The sequence below is a fragment of the Cibotium barometz genome, chromosome 1 (assembly GCF_041138505.1).
Source record: "Cibotium barometz isolate CiBa-2024 chromosome 1, ASM4113850v1, whole genome shotgun sequence".
NCBI classification, from domain to species: domain Eukaryota; kingdom Viridiplantae; phylum Streptophyta; class Polypodiopsida; order Cyatheales; family Cibotiaceae; genus Cibotium; species Cibotium barometz.
This window is the reverse complement of record NC_141046.1, coordinates 62,499,430-62,519,770: the sequence shown is the minus strand read 5'-3', so window position 1 is coordinate 62,519,770 and position 20,341 is coordinate 62,499,430. Positions and strand designations below refer to the sequence as shown.

Genomic DNA, 20,341 nt, shown 5'->3' with positions numbered 1-20,341 from the left:
TTCCTCCGCTCCTCCTCTTGCCACTTTGAGACGCAACATTCAAAGTTTGTGCTGTCATATCTCGTTGCAAGGAAACTCCACTAGTTTCTAATGGTCTGTTGCTTCGTTGGGTTGATGTGCCGCAATTAGAAGCAACCATTGTAACACCTAAACAACAATCATGCAAGATTTGAGATCCAAAACAGCCTGAGTAAAACTAAAATATGCAATTATAAAGTCTAAAACCCACTTCTTGCCAATGCAACCGAACGTTTGGTGAGATGCATTTGAGGCAATCCATCCCTAAATAGAGATGATGTCCCGAACATCTCACCACCTATATCCTCCTCTAGAGAAGCTCCTACCCAGACCAAATGGCACTCGAGTAGACCACCCAAGAGGAGGTATTGCTAGTCGACCTAAAGAAACCAAACGTTTGGTGAGATGCATTTGAGACAATCCATCCCTAAATAGAGATGATGTCCCGAACATCTCACCACCTATATCCTCCTCTAGAGAAGCTTCTACCCAGACCAAATGGCACTCGAGTAGACCACCCAAGAGGAGGTATTGCTAGTCGACCTAAAGAAACCAAACGTTTGGTGAGATGCATTTGAGGCAATCCATCCCTAGATAGAGATGATGTCCCGAACATCTCACCACCTATACCCTAGATAGAGATGATGTCCCGAACATCTCACCACCTATACCCTCCTCTAGGGAAGCTCCTACCCAGACCAATTGGCACTCGAGTAGACCACCCAAGAGGAGACATTGCTAGTCCACGTAACAAATACGATAAACCATTTACAATCAAAATCTTATAAAATACAAAATATTATTAACAAGCTTCAAACAAAAATCCAGAATATTTATACTCACCTCTTGTGTCTTTTAGCCTGAGGTGAGCCACCCAAGTGCTTTGGTAAAGCACATTTGGAAGTGAGGGGAAACCCTTTATATAGGTCCGTCCAAAACAGCCAAGTTTTTGGCACAAAAAAAAAGTCCCCGGGGCCTGCCGGGCTAGATAAGTAACCCGCCGGGCTAAACAGTGGCCCGCCGGGCCAAGCTAGTAGCCCGCCAGGAAAACCGGGATAGCAAGTTTCTCCCGGTTGTGTGAATATCTATGATATTAACAAGTGTGTGAGAGTGTTATTAACTAGTATTATTACCACTTCGCGGTTAACGTGATCACGTGAATGAAATCCCTGATTGATATGGAACCCCATCTTTCCACTAATATTCCATTAGATATAGATATTGTTGAAGTAACACAAATGGATCTATTACAGGGTGGGATAGATTCATGAATTCTATAATGATAGTGATAGTGACATTGATATGGAACCCCATCTTTCCACTAATATTCCATTAGATATAGATATTGTTGAAGTAACACAAATGGATCTATTACAGGGTGGGATAGATTCATGAATTCTATAACTATTTCTCTTTAAAAGTTTTCAACTATATTCAATTTTTTTTCTAAAGATGGCTTTAAGAGTTCTGCTGGAAGTTTTTTAAAAAACTATTATCATTTTATGTATGTATGTCACATGTATAATCTAATTTCCATCTTCAACAACTCTTTGGAAATTTAAATTTCAGTATAGTAGTGAAATTTTGTTGCTATGCTCTTTGCTGCTGATGAGAAACAAAATTTTAGTGTAGTAGCGAAATTTCGTTGCTGTGGTCGTTGCTTAGCAGCGAAATTTCATTCTTGGGCAACAAAGTAGCAGCAAAATATTGTTGCTGGGAAGTGCTATCTCACTATTGAGAAGCGCGATAGAATGCCTCGACATCCCAAAAGCCTAAATGCTGCTATGCCCCCGGAGGTAGTATGTATGAGAACTTCCCAAGATCTATAGCTTGATGGATGATCTTCGTCGAGCGGTTCATGAAGACCTTGAAGGATTTTGTCAGGCAAAGAGAAATGCTGGAAGGAAGCATGGCGGACCGGTAGTCGTTAGTGCAACAAGCATTGATCCATATTTCAGAGTATATCTCTCAAGTAGATTCCACAATGCCACAATTATAGAGCAATGAGGATGATAAGCGGTTGGTGTTGCATGTAGTACAAAAGGCAAAGAGAGAGTAAGAAGAATGGATAGAAGATAAACAAGGTGAATACATTTTGCATTCTCAATAGTGAAGTTATGAAGAGGTGGGTGTGGCAAGGTATAAAGAGGTAAGAAGGATTAGAAATGAGGAGAGAATAGTGACCCAATCATGAGGCTTGAAGTTCATAGGCTTCCATACACTCTCTTCTCTTACGTTATGTAGGATGCATGAAGATATGGCATTAGGGGTTCTTCTAGAGCTTAAGCTTTCCATTGAGATACATCTCTAGTTAAGAAAGGTTGAGGAGGAAGAGAGGGAGAAAGAGCTTCTCGAAGAGTTTAATAGAGAGAGAGAGAGAGTTCTCAAAGAATGAAGTTAAGCTCTACAATATGTGGCTTGCATGCTTACAAAATCATAAGTATATTCGAGTCAGATTTAGATTCATAATTTAGGATCTTCCTTACCCGATTCGATTCAGGATGACAGAACTTGTATATATTGAATTGGCGTAACCCAAAAAGAGACCTTAGTTTTAGCAAGAAAAAAACAAGGGTGCTTAAGGAGAAACATTATGTTTCATTAGAAGACCATAGAAAGAATGAAATTCAATGAGCTACTTGGTGCTCAAGATTAGCTAGTAAGTGTGCAAAATTGCCTGTTTTTCCCTCTCAAAAGGTTCGGGCATGGCACCCTTAGCCTAAAATCACCCCTTTTAGGTGTTATTTAAAATCAATTATGTGTATTACATTTTGTAGTAAACGAATTCTTTTGCTGCATGTTAATCATCATGATCCAAGTTTGGTATGAAAGGTGTAGATGGACTTTGATGGATCCTCGCAAAAAATTTACTTGTGATGAGAAGATGTTACGGTTATGATCTAGGGGTGACATTGACCTTAAGTCCGTATTTCATGGTCATGACCATCATCATCCTATACTTGACTGGGTGGTCGGGGACAAGCTCAAAACGAAAGAAACGGAGGAGCATGGCGGCGGTGATTTTCATTTGCAAGTATGCTGCGTCTTTTCCAAGGCACATTCTGGGGCCAGCCTGGATACATCCACCATTACAAAAGATGTGAGAATTGTGACATGAGGTATAATACTTTGATTAAAAAATCATGCATTGCATAGGAATCACTATGACATGAGGTATAATACTTTGATATAAAAAATCATTCATTGCATAGGAATCATTGTGCTTATTAGTACGTCGGATTATCACTAAGTATTGCATGTGAGAAACCTATTGAGGTGCCTATTGCATTGATTAATGACCAATATTACTAGATTTAATTAATATCCCAGGGTACTCAACTATCTTGCTGCCAAGTTCCAACCTCCCGATATTACTAGATTTAATGTATATTCCAAGGTCCTCAACTATTTTACTACCACCCCCTCCTGTCCTAATTCGACCCCACCTATGAGACCTTTCTCCCCACATGTCACCATCACCCGAGAGAGAGAGAGAGAGAGAGAGAGAGAGAGAGAGAGAGAGGGGTCAAAAACTCCATCAAAGATATTTGTTAGAATCAACGAATGCCAGTAGCACAGCCAGCCATGGACAAATTAGTAATTATAGGTTGTGTAAGTGCACCTGAAATGCGGTGAATTTGAAGGGCGACTGTGGTCGGAAGGTTCCGTGCTGGAGCCATCGTTCTGGTTTGAACTCGAGGGCATCGTCGCCCCACAGGAACTTCATGCGGCCCATGGCGTAGGGGATGTAGGCCACCTGGTCGCCTGCCTTGAGCACGGTGCCGTCAGGCAAGACGTCGTCTCTCAAAGCGACCTTCCCATCCTGCATGCATGCATGCAAATAAATAGATGGCAATTATAAATTAACATCTTCAAAAATAGGAAGGAGAAATAGATTCTTTGTACATATAACGTGCGTAAAATAATGCATTATTGGTGTCGTTACGTACTGCCATCAAACACCGTGATGGCGAGACGCGAGCGGAAATGGCCAGCCAGCCGGTGACGTGAGATTTTTTTTTTGTTTTTTTTTACAGTAGCAGAAACAAGGTTATTATTAAAGCAACAATAACGATGGGAAAGGGAAAGTCCTCCTTACCCGAGGGACGGCCGGGTACAATCGGAGGGTCTCGGCCAACGCTGCATGCAGGTAGTGCGTGTGGCTCTGGAGGGCCTCGTATGTTAGCACGTGTGCATACTCTTTGAAGCCCAATACAGAGCGATCATCAAGTTGGACGTCATTGCAGCAGCTGTCGATCTTCTCCAAGGCTAATATTTCCTCAAACACCTTCTGCTGCTTCTCTTGATTGACGCACATGCAATACAAGAACCACGACAGCGTGCTCGCGGTTGTGTCCCTCCCCGCCATCACAAAGCTCATCATCGCCTCGCTCAGCTCCTTAATGTCGAGCGCGCCGCCCGCCGAACCTCCACTGCAGCTTGCAGGGCGCTTATGTGAAATGAATCGAGACAGGAGGTCCGCGTCTTGGCTGCTTCCCTGTTAAAACCAGTAATTTGCTTCTTTTCAAACTCCCCAAATTATAGTGCAAATATATACAACCCGCTTCAAAACGACTAATAATAGTCCTGCCTAGTGCAAGCTCATGTGGCCTCCTTTGCCTTAACTGTCTTTTTATTCTACTTTCTGCATAATATATTTAATTTTTGAATTGTGCTGGGGGCTCATCTCTTTGGTTCCTCTAGTGTTGTTGTTTCTGGATTGAGTGTGGTAGGTACCCTCTCGTGTGTAGATGTGACTCTCTGGCTCGAATTTCACATTATGTCCCCTCATGAGCCACCTAGTCCAATAATACATAATTATGTCCCCTTATGAGCCACCTAGTCCAATAATACATAATTATATTCCTTCCCCTCTAGATGTTGATCGTTGTTGTAAATAATCTTTATTATGAGAGTCTACACAAACTTAAATAGAGTGCTAAATATTCTACTCTATATATCTCCACAATTATAACCTTCAAAACCACACATAACTTCAATATATAAAGAACATGATACTAGTGCACTTATAACCTTCATTGACATCTCATCATATGCATGCACTTTATTAATTGCTATGCTATTATATAAGTCTACTAGCAGCTTTATCACGTTTTTTGAAACGCCTGAGTATGGTGCTTACCATATCTGAGCCATGAGATGCCTCTCCCTCCATTTCTAATTTCCGCTTTCTGATCACTCTGGACAAGAATGTGTTGAATTTGGTGAGTTCTTGACTGAGAAACCTCTCCGATCCCATGTTGAGAGACCGTTGTATCCTCCACCATGGGAATACGTATCTCCGGGTTATCATCTCTTGCACATTATCGAGCGCACTTGCAATGGAACCATCATGGGACAATGGGACATCCGACGAGCTATCCACTTCACCTCCAAACACTACCTCACAAATAGAATCGAAGGTCATGCCCAAAAGGAGGTCCTGGAATTACATAAACGGATCGACTGTTAGCTTTAAGTTTCCCCATCCAAGGTAGGAAATCTTCTATTGGGTCGATAATTCAGAAAGTAAGGTAGAGGTATCATAAGATAGCTTATATAATTAGGATAACCATAAAAAGGGAAGCAGCTAGACCTAATATCATAAGACGATGAATTTAAGCTAATGTACTCATAATATGACAACTTTAAAAAATAAAGGTATCTAGATATTAAAAGATGAGAATAGAAGGGCACCTGTACATCCACTCCTTGGTTTGTTTTGGCAAGAACCTCTACAAGCTTCAATGCATTGTTTTTATAAGTACTTGCGCTCAACTTCCTAAGCTTCTTGATGGAGAATTCAAGGCTTGCAAGCTTCCTATGGGTTTTCCACATTTCTCCATCCGTGTTGAGGATCCCATTACCCAACAAATCATATAGCCTATGGTGGGATTCTTCTCCCTGCAAGAATCAAAAAGCAACGAAAGAATAATTAACAATTTGCATATTTCTCTTTGATAAAATTATCACAAATGATGCTAAAGGGAATCTCTCATTGAGAAACAACAAGTAGAGAGAAGTATTGTGGCTCATTGTTGTGAAAGCCATCGAAAATAAATGAATGTCGTTAATGTTAAAGCTAATCTCGCATTAAGTGAAGCCAGTAGAGAGTAGTATAGTATTGTATTCATTAATGTAAAACCCTAGGAACACAGTTAGAGTAGTGCCTTAACCAGGGCTCGTTTCACTTGGATTAACTTCAAGTTCAAAATTGATAAATAATTCTCGAATGCCTATCATGGACCATATCATAGCATGTAAACGTTGAATTCATTATTGTTATTATCAATAGTCAAAATTCAGTATTGATGGGGCCGCCGCAGATGATTACCTTAGGGAAGTTCGCGAAATTGGTCTTTAAGATGTGCTCCACGTTGGCCGGGTGTACTGTGAGGTAGCTAGAGCGAGACAAGAAGGACATTTTGACAGTGCGGTGATCATCGCTGAAATACTCGGTTATCCAGTCAATCAATCTCCCATAGTTTTTGAAGGCCTCTAATTGCGAGCCCAGAACAGGCCATGTCTTGGGATCCTTGCTATCGCGCTGCGCCCATCGGTGCATGAAAATAGAGTACCCTAAACCAGCTATACACAGGCTTACTAGAACCGGCCATGTCAATAGCATAAAATTGTGTGCATCTGTTGCTGGCCTAATCAGTGTCAGGTACTCATAATCTGCATTAGCGATAGATTGGTTCACTGATATAGCAACCATAATCAGGTGTTGGCACTCGGGTTCTAGTTTATAATCAAATTTTTCGCTACAATTGTGCAAGCTCAAGTAATTAATTGGAGATCAATCAATCCACAACGAAGACTAATCAATCAACTTGTCTGATCAATCTTCTGCCTAAAGAGAGATGCGGCAATAATTAGCGACCGATTCGATAGGAGATTAGGCAATCAACCTAATATGATCACTTGTGTGAGTAACAATCATGGGCTAATCAATGAAAAAACTCTGGATGGAGTTAATGGTCGGTGGAACAGAAAGCGATCAAAAAAGCGGAGCTAAATGATCGCCAATCAGATGTTTGTCGTTTGAGCAGACGTGAGAGGAGAACTCTTTTTATAGGAACTGTTAGCTTTTAAATATATTTCTTTCTTTTTAGACTTTTTCTTAGCAGCCGTGCAGGATGGGTTCTGAAGAAAACAGTACAGTCAAGGGCCAAGCCCTGAGGCGTGTACATCGACTCTAATACATTTTTCTTGGCGTGCTTGTATGGGTTCTGAAGAAAACACAGTCAAGGGCCAAGCCCTGACATCGACTCTAATACTATTCTTGGTGTGCTCGTGATGCTAGAGCTTACCACTGCTCACGAAAAACCCCGCCCTTTAGTGTATTTTATCAAGGCAAACTTTGAACCTGGAGGAATTTTTTTTTTGTCTAATCCCTTTTCAAAGAGGAAAAAAATTGATCCTAAAACTTGATATTCAGGGTAGGACAAAAGTCTTCCCTTTTTTTTCAAGGGTTATGTATGAGTATGTTCTTACTTTAAAGGACATAAAACATATATACTATATACTATATACCCAAGTTCTAGCTGTTGCAAGACCCCACCCCCCAGGGCGTGAAGTGATGGTAAGAGGAGATGCCGCTGCCCTTTTGCTGGGTTAGTTATTAAAAGAAACGGTGGTGGTTCGAGCAGCGTGATCGGTTATGTGTCAACATGCATTGGACTCGCATTGGACTCTTGGAGGTATTCTCAATGGCTACAAAATGGGAAAGCGGGAGGAAATTTGAGTTGGTCTCAACTGGTGACTGGTTATTTTATGCAAATAGCTTTGTTTGGCAACATACTAAAAGAGGATTAGTTTTAGAGTTGTGTTTTTTAAATGGTTTTTGGTTAGCTAAGAGCTTCTCTTTTAAAAACTGAAATGATTGTTGTCTTGGCTTTGAAAAACCTGTGTACTTACAATGGTGCCATTTGAAAACCGGCCTATAATAGAAATCCCGGCTTGAATTAGAAGTAGGGGGTTTTTTCACTTGCTTAAAAAATCATTTTTCGTGAGCATTGGAGCTTATGTTTTGTTGTCAATCTCATCTTTTTTTAAAATGTCATTAAGTAGAAGTAGAAATTTGCTTGCTTTTAAGCTCATTATTAATTGATCATTTATTTGCATGGCTCAATTCTAATTAAGCATTGATTGCATGCCCATATTTCTTCTAGCCAGATATCCTCATTATTTTTTTCTAGCTAGATATGATTACTCATTTACTGAATGTCTCTACTCCCCTCGTAAAGATTCATTAGTGCATGTCTCTACCCCTCTCATAAAAGGTTCACCTAGAGAAAATAAATTTCATGAAAAAAGAAGTGATATTGATATGGCATTGGCACATATAGAGAAAAGGAATTTCCTTTAAAAAATTTAAAGTATCGTGTGTGAGTGTATGGAATTGAGGAGCTCAAATCAAAAACTTGTGAGGTTCATGGTTGTTGTAAGGGAGATGTTCTTGTCATTAAGAATCCTTTAAAGTTTTTCCATGATGGGAGGAGATTATAATGGTTTGTATGGTTGCTATTATCAATCATAGTTTTTCCATGATGAAAGGGGCCATGTAGGTTTCGAGGGTGTTCATTAGCCCCAAATAATAAGAATAGATAATCTTAAAGGAATAGGAATATTAATGTCCAAAATAGGCTACTCCACTAATGATGTAGCGAAGCAAAAAAAAAAAAAGTTTTCTTTTTAAGTTGTGAAGGAAGTTGGCTTGAAATTAATAAGAAATGGATATTTACACCCGGCTTCTGTATACAACTCACACACACCATCATCTCGGTAATTGTAACCACGATAGTAGTTGATTAGTTGGTAGGATCAATGTTATTCTAGAGGTGTTGGATTCAATCCTCATTGACTATGGTGGATGTGCACCCCCTTGTAAAAAAAGAAGAGTATTGTAATGCAAGGCCTTCATTTGAAGTTAAGAAAAGTACTCTTGAATATTATTCCAATATCTAAAGCTCCTTTGTCATGTTTTTGGCCTACCTAGGGAGCGTGTTTGCATGTTTGTAAGTGTGTGTGATAGCATGTTTGTAAGTGTGTGTGATAGCATGTTTGCTTGTATGCCTGTTTGTAGCTTAGGTAGACCTCATGGTAGAAACCCTTGTGTTAGGGTTGGAATCCTCAAAGGTCATTAAATATAGTAGTTGATAGATGCTACTATCAATTGCTCGAATGCTACTAGACTCAATGTCGACTAGTATTGATTGGCTAATGAAGATTCCCTTGTTGCTCTGGATGGTGGCTCTAGCTTTGAGTCCAATGCCGCCTATTGAGCTTTACTACAGCAATCAGTTGTATTTGGGTAAACATGTTGTGCTTGGTGATGCATTGATGGAAACATCACTTATGAGGGAGGGGTGGCTTTGACCACCAAAAATGCAGGGTAGGCAACCCTAAATACTACCGAAAATAAGTCATTGTTGGGCCTTGCAGCAGTGTGTGGAAACCTAAGGAAGATTTGCATGGAGAGAATGAGAACAAGGAAGAGAAGTTAGCTTAAAGCTTATGATGAGCCGAGCTGAAAACCGGAGCTGCTGAAATAGAGGAAGAAGAGTCTGTTGATGTTTTTGAGGATGAGTTCATAGAATATTTTATATATTCCCATGTTGTGTAATTATGGATTCTTAAAAGAATTCATGGAATATTTTTATTATCAGGTTTTTATGTTATGAATTCTCTTAGATGGGTTTAGATTGGGACACCTTTCTAAATCTAGGTTAGCCACCACATTCTACTAATGTCATATTATCTACCACTTTTTTGATCTACAATATTGAGTATTTTAAGTGATAATTATTGTGGGTACAAAAAGTGACATATATTATAACACTTTCAAGACCTTGAAATATTTAAAGAAAATAAACAAAAAGCTTAAACTTTTCTCAAAAAATAAAGTTAAGCTCTATATTATGTGAAGATCTAAGGTCCAAAGTGGGAATCTTATATGAGTTTATATGTAAAAGATATTAGCATTTTATGCAATTAGTCCAAATTTGGGACAATGTGTATACATTGACTTTGTACTTAAGGAAATGACGACTTTCAACTATCTAATGCTTAATCTAATTATGCAACTATATTCCCATCTTTGCATGTGATGTTCCAACAAAAGAACTTGAAAGGAAATTCCTTCATTAGCTTGGAGAGATTAGCCACTAATTAAAAATGCATGTTTTTTTACTGTTTATAGGTGCTTGAGTGGACAAAATTGGGCACCTTGATCTTGCTGCAACCACCCTGCAATTGACTGAAACCGTGAAGATCTAGTGGATAAAGAGGTGGAAAAGCTTGGCAAAAGGTAAAATTTTTCATTCAAAGCATACCGGTGATCCTTTCTTCCTAAACTACTTCATTAAAATTATCTGCGCGCTACACGATTCGCTTTCCTTCTATAAGCTTTTCTTTACAAATCTTAAAAGCTTTAAAATTAAAAGATTTTTTTAAAGTTCATGTGTGTGTGTGTGTGTGTGTGTAATCTCTCTATGTTGTGAGGTCACTTGTTTATTTTTCTCCCTCTCTTTTTTGGCGCATTATATTCTCTCTCTATCTTTTGCACTGCTAGTTGCCATCTACTTACTCTCTCTCTCTTCGCACATCACCAAATGAAGCTTCTCTCTTTCTTTGTGTGCTGAACCGATGCAATCATTTTGATTTGTTTTTCTTTTGTTGTTTGTTAAACTTTGTTAAGATTTTAAAGCTTGTATGCTAAAGGCTTTATTTATTACATTTTAACTAAAACATTAATATACTAAGCTTCTTACACTATAAATCTTATATAGTAATAATAATAATATTATTATTATTAATGTTAATAATAAAAATAGCTTAAATTTGAAACGCACCATACCTATGGTCATGAATGTTTTATTTTGTGTGGGCACCAAGGATTATTAAGAATTCTTTATTTTTTAAGAAACTCTCAATACTCACCTAATCTTATATTATCCGATTTTGCAAATCGAACACGTGCCAAATAAGATCAAGGTAATATTATTTCAAATTTCTTTCACGACTAATGTATTTTGACTTTCTTTTTGTTAGTATAATTAGCACAATTCCCAATAACAAATCCAAATCCACAAAATCCACGACAGCTACCCGAACTTCTAAAACTTATGGTTGAATACCTCCGTGTCGCCTGCATTTCAACATGTAATGAACATCTCTTATAGGCATTAATCCATTTATTTAATAGCAAACAAGAGGACAAATGGACCAAAATCTAGGCAAACGACCATGAATCATGTTATGTCATACTACCTATAGGAAACACACGTGTTTCCCCTAAACATTCAGTTTTGCCAACTTATAGAACAATATAGAATTATTCGCAGCAAGTATAGAATAGAAGACGACTCCACTATCTGTCATGAAGATTTTCTTGATCTCATTCGTTTCCTACAGTCCGTCCTTCCTCCTGAAAAGATCTTCATGACCATGGAAACAAATATTTTTAGAGGATTGTAGGCTCATTTTGTTATCCATAATCCATGTCAACAAAAAATTAGCTCCGACTATATAATATTTTGTCAACTCTTAACTGAAATATCCATTTGTTACTTTTTCTTTCTAGACTAAATTAGACAAGAATAAATAGCAATGTTTATATTTGGTCAAGTATAAAGGTCACCCCATCCAAGATTCCGAATGGTTACGAAGATTTTGAATGGTAACATGACCATGCCCTCGCCGCCTATCCATCCTTGATTGCATCTTACATGGATACTCGTCCATGATTATTATTGATGATTTTGTGACAAGTGAGGACAGTTGCTTGTCACCCCCAAGGCATGTTATTGAGGATAAATTCATAGAATATTTTCTATATTCCCATGTTGTGTAATTATGGATACTTAAAAGAATTCATGAAATATTTTATTCCCAGGTTTTTATGTTAAAATGAATTCTCCTAGATGGGTTAAGATTGGGACACATTTCTGAATTTGGGCGATCGTAGCTTACTTTACGCGTACGCAGGTGAATCCGTGCATGCGTGGGAAGTATTGGTTGTGCATCGTCTTATTAATATGCAATTTTAGATGGATGTTTATTTTTAATCAATTAATTTACTGATTGATTGGCTAAATGATGCAAGTGAAGATCATTAGCCGGATAATAGAGGCGAGCTAGTGATGGTTAGGAAATGTATCTTTAGATGACCAATTTTTAATATCGCCAAATAATATTTACTTTTTTGACGATAAGTGCCATTAATTTATTCGGATGCTATTCATATTTATTAGCAATGTGTATATGTTAATTGGAACATGTGAAAGCTCCCTAGTGTATATTTTACTTTTCAAGAAATGTGCACCTCTATAAGGTTCAAGGCTCACACCTATTTTTAAAAGAAGCCTAGCTTGCATGCTCAAGAAAGATATTTCTGAAGCAATCCACTTTTGAAGAATACTATTCTTGAAGAAGTTGATATTTTTGTAAAAGTGTACTATTTTGGAACTCCAAAGGCTACTCATGAAATATATTTAGGTACACCAAGAGGAAGTGTGGGCTCACTCTTATGTGGGGGAAGATTAGACCCAATATTGAGTATTGAGTATCTTGTTTGTTCTGTTTTTTTTTTCAATATTTTATTTATTGCAATCACTTTTATGGGTTCATGTCAACCTTTCACAACAATAAAGTTTGTTGAATCACCATTGCACAACTTGAAGTAGAAAAGAAAGAGAGAGGAAAGCCATATAGTGAACGTGAAAAGCAACATCGATTCTGGTACATCTCGAGGAGAACTTGAAACCAATTGGCATAGAATCCTTCAGATGGATTGCTTGTTACTGAATGACGACACGATGAGGAAACAGTACAAGAATTTGCTTTTGCTCTTGTGTCCATCTGATCAAGTAGATTTGCATGCGTATAATATATTCAATGTGTGATAGCTGGTTTCAATCTTTACTTACGCGAATGGATACAACACAAGGGCCTCTGTCGAGACCTAGTTATGTTTGCTGGCATCTTGAAAGCCTACGACAACATAGAAGCAATTGACAAGGGAAAAATAATACATGTTGAGATTGTTCGACATGGTTTCCTAGGAAAGGATATCGTGCTAGACACTGCATTGGTGGATATATATGCTAAATGTGGTGCATTTGCAAGAGCACAAGAAGTGCTTGATGAGCTTCGTGTGCGAGATGTAGTCTCTCGATCTGCACTTAGTGGTTGCTAGATATGCCGAGCACACGGGCATGGTGAGGAAGCATTGAACTATTTTGAAAAGATGCAACATGTGATGGGGATATAGAGCATTCACAAAGCAAAAATATCAATGTGAACCGGTAAACAAATTCATGATAGGAAAACATAATGTGCTCACAAAAGCATCAATTGTTGTTTTATAGTCCTAGAACGCACGCAAGTCAGGAACTAGTTTGCACAAAGTGCTCCTCCGTTGGAGTACTCGAAGAATCTAGAGAGCACGTTTGTTTGGTGTTTGCATTGCCTACAAGATTTTGTAGTTGAAGACACTTTATAGGATTTCCATCATAAAGGCCAGGATGAGAGCATGAATTCTTCATTAGAGCTACTCAAAGCCGAGAAACAGTGTGTGGAAACCTAAGAAAGATTTGCCTGGAGAGAATGGGGATGAAGAAGAGAAGCTTAAAGCTTACGATGTAGGATTTGATAAAAGAGAGGTTTGACTTAGCCTAAAACTTGTTCAAAGAATCCTCTTCAAAATTTTCAAGTTTTAGTTATATCACTACAAGGGATTGGGCTCATACCCGCGCTCTTAGCCGCTAAAAATGACTTGTGAAAAAAAGTAGCGGGCCCGTGTATCAGCGCGTGTATTCTCGCGGCCAGAGACATGCGTGTAAAAACGCGTGTACAGTGCCTCTCAGACGCGCGTATACACGGGTGTTTAGCCGCGTTTTTTTTTTCAGACGCGTTAATACACGCCAGTATACACGCGTCTTATTCTATTAGACGCGGTTATACACGGGTGTATAGCCGCATCCTGTTCAGTTCCAATGTCCCAGCCGCGTTTTTACTTGCGTCTTTACACGCGTTTCTTTTATTTAGATGCGCTTATACACGCGTTACTGCCAGTTTATACGCGTGTATACACGCGTTATTTTCAGTGTATCCGCGCATATACACGCAAGTTTTAGCAGTTTTGACGCGTTTATACACGCGAACAGAGAGCAAAAAAAAAAATCCAGAGAGTGCTATTTGGTGCCTGAATACTGTTCCAGCATTCCAGCACCCAATAGCACTCTCTGGTTTAGGGTTTTTGGTGCATTAGACCATCCACGAAGAACATATGCACGAGGGAGATTAAGACAAGAACGACATGAATGCATACATTGTCATTACACGATTCAAGACAGCCATGAATGTAATACTATCGATCAATCAATTCAATATTACTATCAAAATTTCATACATGTATACAAGGGAGTCCATATCTCGAAGTAGCCCATGGCTTGAGTTTACAAAAAAATATATACAATCACATCCTAAATATGGAATGTGATACTACAAATCTGAGTACTACTCAGACCCAGATGATGACTCGGTGCTCCCCTCATGCTCAGATGAGCTCGCATCGGTCGGAATGTCCGAGGAGTAGTGCTCACGTCCACCCTCTGCAGCGGCGGCCGGTGGATCATCAGCAGCTTGTGCCTGTTCAAGTAATATATAGTATATAAGTATATATATATATATATATGCAATTCAATAAACCAAAACCATTCGTTACGAATTTTCAAGTACCTGTCGACCGTATGGTCTCATGGCCAACTCAAACTGCGCGTCCGTAATACGTCCCTCGGCTCTGAAGATGGCCCACGTGTCACGTCTGCTATGCCGGCGAGCATACGCAGTATCGTGGGTTGTGGGCTTCCTCCCCGTAACCCGTCGCTGTATCATAATCAACACAATTTGTAAGATTAAAACAATTCATAGAATCAATGAATTAAGTAAACAATCAAATAAAGTGACAGGATACTTACGAACTCTGCCTCCCATGACTCGACGCCGCCAGATCCGAAATGCGAAGATCCAACGGTCTCCATCTGGATCCGTCGTGCCTCCACATGCTGCCTGCTCTTCACGCCACCCTCTGCTCGTTTCTTTGCCTCCTTCCACTCGCGTTTGTGCGCAGTGGCAGGTTTCTCGGCAGGATAGCCACCCGCAGCTACATTTAGCCGGTCATCGTACGCGAGTTTTTTAAGGTGAGATCTTTTATTACTTAAGATCTCCCTTATTCGCGTCCTTCCCCATACATCCGAGAATGTAGCATGTGGGGGATTGGGGTACCGACTGTGTACAGCCTCTATCACCTCCCCAACTAATCGGCTATTTTGATCTTTAAATTTAATAAAACAATTTCTATATGAGTTTGATACTACCCCACGCATGTATTCCATTACCTCCCTCCCCCTCGCATCCATCACTATCCCGCCCCTATCCGTCACATCATAGCAAACCACTCTCTCCATCTCTCTCATCTCCTCCTCTTCCGAACTGTCTCCTCTAACTCTTCTCCCTCTATCTCCTCTCTCACCCCGTGCCCTACTACCTCCCCCACCTCCCCCACCTCCCCCACCAAAGCACCCGCCGCATCCTCCCCCGCTCCCACTCTTCCTACTGCTGCGGGTGGAGTCACGACTGGGGGATTGTCTACGTGACGGTGGCTGTGAGCCCTGACGTGACGGTGGCTCTGAGGGAGCACGTGATGGTGGCTGAGGGTGTACGTGAGTGTGTCTGGGACGAGGTATGTCTCCTCGGTGGACGTGGAAGAGGAGAAGCTGCATGCCGTCTCGTCGGACTCGGAGGAATAGACGGCACTGGAGTGCCCTGGATACTCGCGACAGGGGTATAGACACCAGGCAGGGAAGGAGGGGGATGGACATACATATACTCTGTAAGCTCAACCGGACCAGGTTGGCGCCCAAAGTGATTCATCATCTCCATCAACCAATTGCTGTACGCAAATGGATCGGATGAAGAACCTGGAATATCCATAAAGAACCTGCAACAAACATCATCATGTACATCATGGGCTGTCTCTTGACTCACACATTGTCATTACACAAGTCAAATGCCTGCAAACCCTGAAATCTGAAACGCGGCAGTTTTCTGTCTGCAGAAACGCGTGTATACACCCGGCAAAAAACGCGTGTATATACCCGGCAAAAAACGCGTGTATATGCGCGTGGAAAAACTCTGCAGACAGGTTACACGCGCTCCTACACGCGTTCCTACACGCGACCTGCGAAAAAAATTTCTCGAAAAGACCGACCCCCCGACAAAAACAGAATGTCCTTACAAAAGGACCAGCCATTGTCGCCCCTGTCAGGATGCAGCAACCCAATCGTGTGCAAAAAGACAAACCCAAAGAGCAAAGAGCAAAGTAAACAAATCTGACAAAAGAGACAAGGCACAGGACAAAGTGACTCACCTCTGAAAAAGTGAGTCCTCTCTGCTCCTTCTCTGCTCCCTCCTTCTCCCGTGTGTGTGCTCCTTTCTCTGCTCCCTCTTTGCTGTTGGAAGAGGCGAAAACAGGCGCACTGTTGATTTCTAAGTTCAAAATCTATATTTGGGGAAGGCGGGCTATGTTTAGTTTAAATATGCCGCCGCGTTTATGGGTGCGTTTATGTTCGCGTATATAAACGCAGGTATATTCGCGTGTACATGATTGTAGCTGCGTTTATACACGCGTTTTGCAGATATTAGCCGCGTGAATACACGCGTTTTTTAGGAAGTAGCCGCATTTATACACGCAAATTGTAGGAGATAGCCGCGTGAATACACGCGTTTTTGTGCTTTCATTAAAAATATATAATGAGTTTGTGTTTTCTGATTTGTACACAGGATGTCATCAACCTCTTCAAGCAGTTCTGAGGAAGATGAGACAATGCGTCATCGTAATCGCGATGTGTGGTTGGGACAACGGATCAAATGTATGTGTAATCGATGTCAAGGATGCATTGTACGAGCACGTCGAATTACCTTGAATCATATCTCCATGTATGGAGAATGGAATCAAACAGGTTTGGAGGTGAGTAGATGTAAATTGATGGTATTCAAATGACTCATGGTATCCAAATTAAATTAATAGAGTTGTAACATATAATTTGATAAATTGAAGCAGGATGCAGTACCACACCCTAACATGGTACCCTACGCGCGACGAGAGCACGTAAAGCGTCGACGAGATGATGCTGGAGCTTCGGGATCTAATGTCAGAGATGAGTGGGAAAGGGACGACAATAGCCCTGCACCTCACGAAGTTGTGGAAGAGGAGGTGCTTGATGATATGGTGCGAAATCTTTTTAAGGATGATCCCAAAGGTATGGACGACGATGATATGGAACAAGAGCATCTTTATAAAGCTTCATCGACACCGGTGTTTGAAGGGTGCACATTCTCAGTTTTACGTGCTTCCCTTGAACTACTTAATATACAAACAGTTTATGGATGGAGCAATGCAAGTCTTGACGCATTGTTGAAGTAAGCATTCTAACTTATAAATTTGAATTAGTGGTAAGGTTTAGGATTTAAGACTAATTATAATTGATGATATTGGATGCAGGCTATTGTCAAATATGCTTCCAAAGGAAAATAGACTGCCCACCTCAAGAGACATAGCGAGGCGCTATGTGACATCTCTTGGAGGACTGGATTATGATAAAATACATGCATGCGTCAATGATTGCATTCTCTTTCGTGGGACGCATAAGGAGGCTCTGACATGTCCCACTTGTGGTGAAGCAAGGTACAGAACAGATATGAAGAGTTTTGATGTACCTCATGTCATGGCATTCCTCACATCGATCGGATGATGGCATGTGGAGAATTCCCGCAGACACTCCTGCTTGGAAGCATATTGAAGATGAGTGGCCCAGCTTTAAAACAGAGCCCAGAAACTTGAGACTTGGCCTGGGTATGGATGGAGTGAATCCATTTGGTTTCAAAAGCACCGCGTACAGCGTGTGGCCAGTTGTGCTGGTGAATTATAACCTTCCACCATCAATGGCGATCAAGAAGGGACATCTTATGTTATCCCTTCTAATTCCAGGGAAACATAAAGTCAAGCATATGGATGTTTATCTTGAACCACTGATTGATGAGTTGGAGGAACTATGGAGAGGTGTTGCGGTGGTGGACATTAGTAGGCCTCCCTCCTCTCGACACTTCGACTTAAAAGCAGTGTTGATGTGGACAATGCATGACTTTCCAGGATACAGCGATTGTTCTGGTAAGACGTCTAATTACCTCCCTACTCTATTACTATTGGCTATATATATTAATTAGACGGTTTGACTTTATTATTCTAACTTTTATTTATATTTTAACAGGTTTGAAAACATCGGGTAAACATGCATGTCCTGTTTGTGGCCCTTCGTTAGTACATGAGTATGCTGATGGTTTGTGTAAGACTATATTCGATAATCATCATCGATTTCTCCCCTCAGATCATCCTAAATATGTTGCTAGTAAGAGTAACATTCCTCCACAAACACTTCGTGCAAAAGATTGGAAGCGTATTTGGGAGTCTACAACTATTCTTCCTCCAGATGGCATGAACAGGTATAGTGATGTTTTTTCAATCTTGTTTTGTGTAGTCTCTAATTGGATTAAAGGTCACATAGAGCAATCCCTTGTGCAGGTACTCCATTTTTTTCCGGCTGCCATATTGGACCCATCTTAAGATCAACCATCTTCTTGATCCCATGCACATCTTCAAGAATGTGGGATCTGGTATTTGGGAACATATTACTGGTAAACGAGACAATGTTAGCGTACGTGAGGACTTGCGGGTCGCAGGACGTATGCGTCAAGCTTGGCCACGAGAGGTGGGTGGGCACGTTCGTCTTCCGCCTGCACCATGGATTATATCAAAGAAAGAGGAGAAGCAGGTAAAGCAGGCCATCACCACTTTGCGTACTCCCACTGGATGCATGAGATCATTGAAGGGAGCCTTTACAACCACTAAGAAAAGAGGCGTTGAGCAACTATATGGGTTGAAGTCCCACGATTGGCACAAGATGCTTCAAGTAAGTGTTTTCCAAGTCTTGTACGTACGTTGAAATTAAATTTTGTAATGCCATAAACCATAAATGTGCTCTTATGTGCGCAGTTCATACTACCTACTAGCATCGACCATTGTGCGAATAAGAGTTTGAAAAAATGTATTTATAAGATGGGCGAGCTTGTGAGGTATGTAAAACCCATGCTCAGATCACCCTTCATTATACCTTGCAAAATGAACGTGCATGAGGTATAACGTACTATTTATTTATTTTTCAGATATGTTAGTTCCAAAGCAATTGATCCAGCCACGTTGGATGATGCGCGTGTTATGGCAGTGGAGGTGGTTTGTTTGGTAGAGGAGACTTTTCCGCGAACCATTCTCACAAGTCAACTACATCTCATTGTGCATTTAGTGGACGAAATTGCTTTATGTGGTACTGTGCATGCACGTTGGATGTTCTTCCTAGAGCGCTTCATGAAGACCTTAAAAGACTTTGTGAGGCAAAGTGCAAGGCCTGAAGGAAGCATGGCCGAGGGTTGGTTGATACAAGAGTCGCTTGTATATATTTCAGAATTTCTTGGTCAGGTGGACAGCTCTTTGCCACGACTATGGAGCAATGAAGAGGACTTGAGGATGACCTCTATTGTGCCTCAAGGAAAAGGACAGAGTAAAGTAATTGACAGAACGTTGATTGATGATCTCAATTTCACTTGTATCCTTAATAGTGATGTGATGAGCAGATGGGTTACAAGATATGAGGATGCAAAGACAAAAAGGCAAGCAGAAAGAGCTCTCTTTCGGAGGCAACATGGCTCTCGGAAGGCGTACCCTAAGCATCTAGCAACACTTCCGAATGATATCCATGTTGATTGGTTGCATGAGGAAATGGAGAGAGCAGAGAGTGATGAGGGGCTGCATATCACGGCGGAAGAATGGGAGTATGCACGAGGATGCATGTCAAAGGTACATAGAACTAATGTTTTGCATTAGTTGTAAGTGATTTTCTTTTAATATTTATTCACATTGCTTACACAAATATTGTTTCTATTTTGGTCCAGTGCACTATGTTCAATGCTATATGGTGTGAAGGCAAGCATTTTCGAACACAAAGAATTGATGAAAAGAGAAATACACAAGATTGCGGTGTCATTAGTAGCTTTGAGGGAGCTAATGGAAAAATGGATGATTATTGTGGCATAATCCAAGACATATTTAGGCTTGACTTTCGTCGCTTCTTTGTGTATGTTTTGGATGTCAAATGGCAAATGAACGTGGTGGAAAAAGGGCCTGATGCAACGATAAAACGCCATG

The 20,341-nt window shown here is 40.4% G+C and overlaps 1 protein-coding gene across 1 annotated transcript; it reads right to left on the bottom strand.

Annotated features, from left to right (window-relative positions):
• Positions 1-2,606: 2,606 nt before the first annotated feature.
• LOC147642291 (cytochrome P450 704B1-like) lies at positions 2,607-7,047 on the bottom strand. The gene is made up of 6 exons (XM_086804822.1): positions 6,353-7,047; positions 5,716-5,922; positions 5,162-5,461; positions 4,118-4,516; positions 3,641-3,841; positions 2,607-3,091 (listed from the first exon to the last, which is right to left on the bottom strand). Exons 1-6 carry the CDS (start codon positions 6,734-6,736, stop codon positions 2,912-2,914), a joined length of 1,671 nt encoding a protein of 556 aa, XP_086660948.1. The 5' UTR covers positions 6,737-7,047; the 3' UTR covers positions 2,607-2,911.
• Between the last annotated feature and the right edge of the window lie 13,294 nt (positions 7,048-20,341).

What these genes read in the sequence shown, in the direction of transcription:
- LOC147642291 (XM_086804822.1), bottom strand. Translation starts at nt 6,736, where the DNA reads ATGGTTGCTATATCAGTGAACCAATCTATCGCTAATGCAGATTATGAG. An exon ending in ATTTCGCGAACTTCCCTAAG is followed by an intron (nt 5,923 to 6,352) that starts GTAATCATCTGC and finishes TGATTCTTGCAG; the next exon opens with GGAGAAGAATCCCACCATAG. An exon ending in TCAAATTCACCGCATTTCAG is followed by an intron (nt 3,092 to 3,640) that starts GTGCACTTACAC and finishes GGATGTATCCAG; the next exon opens with GCTGGCCCCAGAATGTGCCT.